This window comes from Apus apus, chromosome 1, assembly GCF_020740795.1.
Source record: "Apus apus isolate bApuApu2 chromosome 1, bApuApu2.pri.cur, whole genome shotgun sequence".
Lineage (NCBI taxonomy): Eukaryota > Metazoa > Chordata > Aves > Apodiformes > Apodidae > Apus > Apus apus.
This window is the reverse complement of record NC_067282.1, coordinates 108,762,612-108,769,738: the sequence shown is the minus strand read 5'-3', so window position 1 is coordinate 108,769,738 and position 7,127 is coordinate 108,762,612. Positions and strand designations below refer to the sequence as shown.

At 47.3% G+C, this 7,127-nt stretch overlaps 1 protein-coding gene across 2 annotated transcripts; it reads left to right on the top strand.

The window, feature by feature from the left end:
* The first annotated feature begins 2,589 nt into the window (after positions 1-2,589).
* On the top strand, positions 2,590-5,541 carry SAT1 (spermidine/spermine N1-acetyltransferase 1). Of its 2 annotated transcripts, XM_051608975.1 has the most exons (6): positions 2,590-2,859; positions 3,150-3,201; positions 3,286-3,369; positions 4,565-4,666; positions 4,754-4,794; positions 5,028-5,541. In XM_051608975.1, the coding sequence occupies exons 1-6, from the start codon at positions 2,791-2,793 to the stop codon at positions 5,196-5,198; spliced, it is 519 nt and encodes a 172-aa protein (XP_051464935.1). In that variant the 5' UTR covers positions 2,590-2,790; the 3' UTR covers positions 5,199-5,541. The 2 variants fall into 2 exon arrangements, with proteins under 2 accessions (XP_051464935.1, XP_051464934.1); XM_051608974.1 differs by having other exon boundaries at positions 2,602-2,859; positions 3,150-3,369.
* Positions 5,542-7,127: the final 1,586 nt, after the last annotated feature.

Here is a 7,127-nt window from a genome sequence, read left to right as displayed (position 1 = left end):
CAGGGCATATTTCATTGTAACGGGTCATTTCAACATCAGTTTTCATTAAGCACCTTTGATAATCAGTACCCAGCATACATAGTTGCATAATTTGAGAAAAACTTAATACTTTCAGGAGCTTTTACCACTACTCATTCCCCTGGGGAGAAGTGCAAATAAACAGGCTGACCATTCAAGCATAAAGTCCAAGCCCTACCTTAATCATTAGTGAGTTCACCGGTGACCTCAGCTACATCAAGATGACACAAAACATGCTCAAGGATGAACAGACTTGAGACAAAAGGAAGAAGCTGTACAGTACAAAAGCCCACCAGCTTGATTCATTCACAAAACTGAGTGATTTTAGAATCTCTTTGTAAAACACTCTTACCATTCTTACTAATCTTACTTATTCTGAAACAAAATAATTCCTCTAGCAATGTTATATATGCAATATATAAATAATTGCAGCATAGTCTGAGAGACCAGGTGTCTTAATTATATATTTTTAATTTTCCTTTTTTTTTATTCTCTGCCTTTACTATTCTTTCGTGAAACTATTTTTGATACTTTAGGAAATTTTGTAATAGTTCTTTATTCTGTCTTGTTAAATTGAAAGCTAATTCAAATGAACTCTACTCACTGGATTAACACTATGTCAGCATATTTCTGAGCAAGTGAAAACAGGACCTTCCAAAACAGTCAAGGTGGAAAACACTTTTTATTTGCTGAAACTTCAACTTCCAAAATCATATGATTTTTCTGACTTGAGAATGAAAGAAACCAGACTCTTTCTGCTCTTACACAACAGAAGGTTTCCTGACAGCATGACTTCCTCATTGTGAAATGCAAAACAAAGAGTTGACACAACACAAACACTGTTAGGTCTTTGTCACAACACAAACACTGTTAAGTCTTTCACAGAGACCGCATTCTCCATTTCTGATTCTAGTCTGATCATTTATAGGGACTGAATACATAAAGGTATATTCATTCAATGCATATAATTAGGCTGAGTCGACTCTTTGCTACTTTATACAGATTCAGCCTCCCTACCAAAAGCCCTGTCCTGAAGACTACCCAGATCCGTAACTCCTGAAACAAACCTTAACTTTCCTACTACCAGCTATTTGCTGTTGCTTCGTTTTTTAGAAATGCTTCTGTTCTTTGGGCATCTCTATTTTCTCTCCAACAGAGGGTAAACCGAGCCAGTTAGGGTGTTTGCATAAATCCTAAATTACTCTTCCAGGATTCTAGGCACTTTCCTCTGCATGCCAGAGGATTTTCTTGGCTAACACCAGCCACCAGAATATACTCTTTGTTATACAATTCTCTTCTAGTATCCACATTGGTCCCTCTGCCTAAATGAAGTTGAACCTTGCAGGTTGTTGAATACACTGAAAAACAGGGTGTGAGCATTGTGAGAGTGTTTGGGAATCCATGTTTTCAGGATTGTTACTCTGCAGCCATAACATGACTTAGTGTCTTCCCATATCCCAAAACACTCTTAAAACAAGGCAGACTAAGCTACAGGTAAAAGAACTCCTTTACATTACCTAAGAATGGACATGATAGTTGTAAAGTTTCTAGAAGAAGGTGAGAAGAAAACCACACATATGCCAAATAATTATACTTCTCTGGGTGGCCGACACGCCTGGTCATCTAGATCAGGATCCGGCTCTGGTTCTGTGGCATACATCTACATCTGTAGGTAATGCTCAGAGGAGGGGCTGGGCTAGGGATAACTCCCCCATCCTTACGTAATTCAAAGCCATTTGGGGGAGTTTTTCCAGATTGAATTTCTTCATCACACTCTACTCCCCTGCTCAGGGCCATCCCACGCCTCCCCTGGCAGGAAGCCTCAGCCTCAGCCTCCCGTTCCGAACACGCTCCCGCCCTCTGGGGCTCTGCGGGCGCTGCCCCTTCCCCTCCAGCTGGGCAGGGGAACCGAGGCGGCCGCGGCGCGCCCGGCGGGCTGAAAACGCCCCGCGCCCGGGGGGAGACTTGCAAGTTTTGAACCCTCTTCCTTCAGCACCTCCCGCCCAGGGGCGTACCTTGATACCAGACACCGCACAGCCCCCGCAGGGCTGGATACGGATCACTGCTGAACATGTCCAGCAGGAACAAAGGCTTTTTTGTTTGTTTTTTTTCCTAACCCCCCCCCCGCAGCAGCAGCAGCAGGGGCAGAGCGGCCACCCCCCCCCCCCCTCCGCAGCGCAGCGCCGGCGGCCAGGGCGGTGCCACGGCCCGCAAGATGGTGCCGCGGCGCCTGACACCCCCACGGGCAGAGCCCCGGCGCTGGAGCGCTCGCTGGGGCAGCGGACGGGCTCCCTTTTCGGGGAACAACCCCGGGCCCCCCGCGCCCCGGGCCCCCCAGCCCAGCCCGGCCCGGCCCTGCCAGGGGGCGCCGCCGCGCGGGGCCGGCGGGAAGCTGGGGGGAGTCACGAGACGGCGCGCGGCAGCTTGTTGCCGGCAAGCTGAGACACGGCTCCGGCGGGGCTGCTCCCATTGGCTGCGGGCGAGCGGCGCCGGCGCTCCCATTGGCTGGCGCCCGGGGACGGGCGGGGCGCGGGTGTCTATAAATAGGGACGCCGCGGCCGGGCGCCGGCAGCCTTGGAGCCGGGGGTGAAGGGGCGGCGGGAGGAGGAGGAGGTTCGCCTGTCTGCTGAGCGCCGCCGGGACATGCTCGCAGCCTGACTGACCGCAGGTGGCCGCCGCGCCCGGGACACGAATGAAGAAACAGTTGCTCCTCCTGTTCACACATCGGGGACTCGTCAGCCGAGGGGGCCGCAGGGGGAAACGCCGTCGAAAATGGCTTCTTCGTTCAGCATCCGCGCCGCGCGTCCTGAGGACTGTCCCGACCTGTTGCGACTGATAAAGGTGCGGGGCGGGGCAGGGTCCCGCCGCTTGCGGGACCTGCCGCTTGCGGGCTCCCCTGGCTGTGTCCGGCCGGGCCCGGGGGTCTGGTGAGGCGGCGGTGTGTGCGTGGCGAGCGGGCGGGCTTGGGGCAGAGCCGCAGCCCTTGGCGGGGAGGGAGGGAGGGAGGGAGGGCACCTTTGTCCTGCCGTCTGAGGAAAAACAAGCTCTTGCGCAAGGCCGGGGGGGGCGGGGGGGGGGAGGGGGAGGGAGCGGCCGCGGGGAGATCCCGCTCACATCTCCTCCTCTTCCAGGAACTGGCCAAGTACGAGGACATGGAGGATCAAGTGGTCCTAACTGAGAAAGGTAGGAAAGCGGCATCTGCTCACCGGGTTGGTTGCCGAGTGACAGTGTCCGTAGCTCAGGTGTCGGTTTGTTCTGCTTTTCTAGAACTGCTAGAGGATGGTTTTGGCGAGCACCCTTTCTACCACTGTCTGGTTGCAGAAGTGCCAAAAGAGCAGTGGTCATCTGAAGGTGAGGCTTCCCGAGACTTACTTTTAGATGCTACATGTACAAGAAGCATCACAAACTTAATGTTGCCCGTTATCAATAAGGTCCCACCAATGAATCGGGTTAGGAGGAACAGGCTAACTGTTAATTGCAGTAACATAGTGATACTCTGCTGAAGTAGTTGCTAATGCTGGAGGCGTGGGAAGATCAGGTGTAACGTAACGTGCTTGACTCCAAGTAATTAAATGGCTTTTCTTGTTTGACCCTGACTTACCATTATGTAATCCTGTTGAATCACATTTTTTTCTTTAATTTGTCCCCAATCTTCAGGTTACAGTCTCTAGCTTCGCCATGTACATGGCCCTTCCGTGTACATGGATGGGCGGGGAGGTAACTAAAAGATCCGTTACACAATAAAGTAGATGATCATAATATGAGGTAAGGTCTACAGGGACAAGTGCTATTGCCAAACCTTTACAACAGACACAATAGATCAGAAATCTGTTTGCACGCTTCTCTTGCAGTATGTGCAGAGTGTGGCAGGTGTAGTTAAAACACACATAAATAACTCAAGGTGTAGGTTTAAGTGGGCTGCTGTTGGAAGAATTTCTCTTCCCTCTTGAGCCACAGGATTGCAATTGAAGTTGCAGCTTTACTTACCTTGACTTTATGGTGCTTAAGGGAAAGAAAAGAATTTGGTACTCTCAGTGGAAGCATAAGTTGAGGTGCTGGAAATGCTGCTGTTTGAAGGTGGCCTGTGAACATGCCTGCTCACACAGTAGTAGTTCCTGAGGAATACACATTAAAACAGCAGTGTTCTTTAGTGTTGATAGACTGTTTTGGTTGCTAAGGAAGCAGAGTTGAGGCAGCCTTCTAGGCTGTGAACTGCTGTGAAAACTCTTGTATTCCAGAATGGAAACACTGATAGATCAGTAGGGTATGCGTTTGTAGAAGAAAAAGCCTTGTGTTCAGCGTTACTGTGATGATGCTTTTGAGGACTTCAGGACGTGGCAAGGGCCATTTTCGTTCTGTTAGGTTGATACAAGTTTGTCAGAACTCGTATGTTCAGTTGTGTGCTTACTTGCAAACTTCATTCTTAGTTCTAAACTCATAGCAAATGTCTGCATGTCACAGAGAAATCTGTATATTTAAACATGCATGTAAGACAATATTTTGCCTTGTAAGTTCATAGTAGCTGAAGTTACACCTTTTGTTTCAGGACACTGCATTGTGGGCTTTGCCATGTATTACTTCACTTATGATCCATGGATTGGAAAACTGCTGTATCTTGAAGATTTTTATGTGATGGCTGAGTATAGAGGTACATATTAGAGAATCAGATGGGTTGCTTTCTATAGGGCTTCTTTAGAATTAAAACTTAGTTTCTTGTGATTTTTTTTTTTAATAGGACTGGGCATTGGATCAGAAATTCTGAAGAACTTGAGTCAGGTATGCACTTGCTTTTCTAACTGCGTGAGAGCTTCTCCTTCAGCACTACTTGGAATTAAAGGAAGTGAAAGGACATGGGATGGCTTAAAAGAAATTGTCTTGGCATGTGCTGATGTAACTGACGAATGAACTTGATGACTTCTGGTGATACACAGTTGCTGAGTAGTCTCACCAGTTCTTACTGGGCTTGTCATCTGGGGCTGTTTGAAATGTTGTGTTGCACACTTTTGCAGGTCGCTGTGAAGTGCCGCTGCAGCAGCATGCACTTCCTGGTTGCAGAGTGGAATGAACCATCCATCAGGTTCTACAAGAGAAGGGGTGCCTCTGATCTGTCCACTGAGGAGGGGTGGAGGCTCTTCAAAATCGACAAAGAGTATCTCTTGAAGATGGCAACAGAAGAGTGAGAGATTATTCCAGCAAATCAATTCTTTCTGCGAACATCTGTGCTCTCTGAATAAACTCCTCCTTGCTTTCTGTGTACAGTTTGTAGTGGAATAAAGTAGTGTGGATGCTAATAATGAAAATGCTATGCAGTTGTGGTCATAGAGTAATTGATACTGTGATCTGGAGTCGAGGCATCTGTGAAGTTGAGTCTGTGCTTGTATGTGTCCTTTACCAGTGTGGGCTTGTAATCTTTGTATATGGAAACTTCATTCTTGTAAGTGTCATTCAAATGTGTACAATGTACACACTGGTAGGGTTTGTTTTAATTATTGCCTTTTATAAAAATAAATAGTTTTCACTTCATGACAGTAGTTTTGACTTTAATTCTTGAAAATTGTCAGTTTTCAGTGAGGTAACATATGAATTAGTAAGACTCCCATTCACCCATACATTTTCACAAGGGAAGCATGATTTACCACAGCCCCAGAGAGGTCAGAGGTGCACTTCTGTGCCTGTAGGACCCAGTGATGAGATTCTGCATTGTGCTGAAGCTTGAGAGTTTGGAGTGGTTTGAGAACAGTCTGCTGCTTGTGTGGTGCACAGCATTCTGTGCAAGTGAGCTTAATTGGGAGTTACAGTTGGTTCTTTTAGAGTCCTGTAATTGGGCTGCTGTTCTCCACTGTCCAGAGAGCAGCTCCAGAAAAATGTGAGCTTGTGGTGTTGCCTCTTTGGGACTTGCAGTTAACTGCAGAGCACCTCGGTGCTCATAGCCCTGAAGAGAGAGGAGCACCTAGCTGTAGCTTAAAAGCAAATCACAAAAATAGGTTTTGACTAGTCAGCAGTAGGAGAACATTACAAACCCCAAAAAAAGTTCCCTTATGTGAGCCTTAAAATAACTGAACTTAAATTCTTCTGGTAGTCTGGATTTATGGACATGATTTCAGATACTGCACAGAGTTTTCACATGCTTCTGTGCTGTGTAGGTGGTGGTGGTGAGCTGCCTGTAATCAAGTGTGTATAAAACAATGAGAAACTGGTCCTCTGTATTTAAACCTTTGTACAGCAGTCATTGAAAACTGCTGTTCAACTTTTAAATCATCTGGGAAATGAACCTGTGAGCTTTGTGACAGATACTGTGTCTGCCTTCTCAGAAGTTGATGGTGAAAGTGGGTAAAACTGCAGGTTTTGTGCCTCTCCTCTTGCTCTGCAGTAACCCCGCAATAAAAGGCTTTTGGCCAGCAGTGCTTTCACTCCAAAGGGAGGGAAGAGATTTAATTGCCATGTAACATGCACTGGTTTAAATAAAACAAGGTTTTAAACTGATTTTGATTGTTGTGTAAATCTTGTGTCACCTGGAAGATCTCTCCTCATTCTAGAGAGCAGGGACTGCTTCAACAGTGGTTAACCCCAATGTAACTTTAAGAACAGGGCATTTAGCATGAACCTGTTGTTGTTTTCTGTTTTGTTTTTGTTTTTCACTCAGGTGAAGGCAGCTGTGTGCCAGCTCTACCCAGGTGTGAGAGATGGCTGTCAGCTGTTGCCTCAGGATTGAGAAAACCAGTAAGAAATACAGGATCTCTTGGAAGAAAGCTGGAGGCAGCTTATGTCCAGGTGGCTGTCTGGATAAACACAGGCTGAACTGAGTCCAGAATCTGTTGCATAAATTATCCTGATATAGCAGATCAGGTTCTGCATAAGAAACAGACATTTCCAGACACTCCCCATCTCTGCTCAGCACCTCAGCTGTGAGACTGTTCACACCAAGTGCAGGAGACTGAGGCTCAAATCCCTCTCCTGCCTGAGGGGAACAGAAATGTTTCTCACTTGACAGTAGATTTACTGCTAGGCTACAAACTGCCCTACTAGCTCTTGCTGAGCCTCTACTCTTCTGCAACTCGTTAGGCTAAAGGAGGTGAGAATAAGCCCTCTCGATGAGCCAGCCCGGTAAC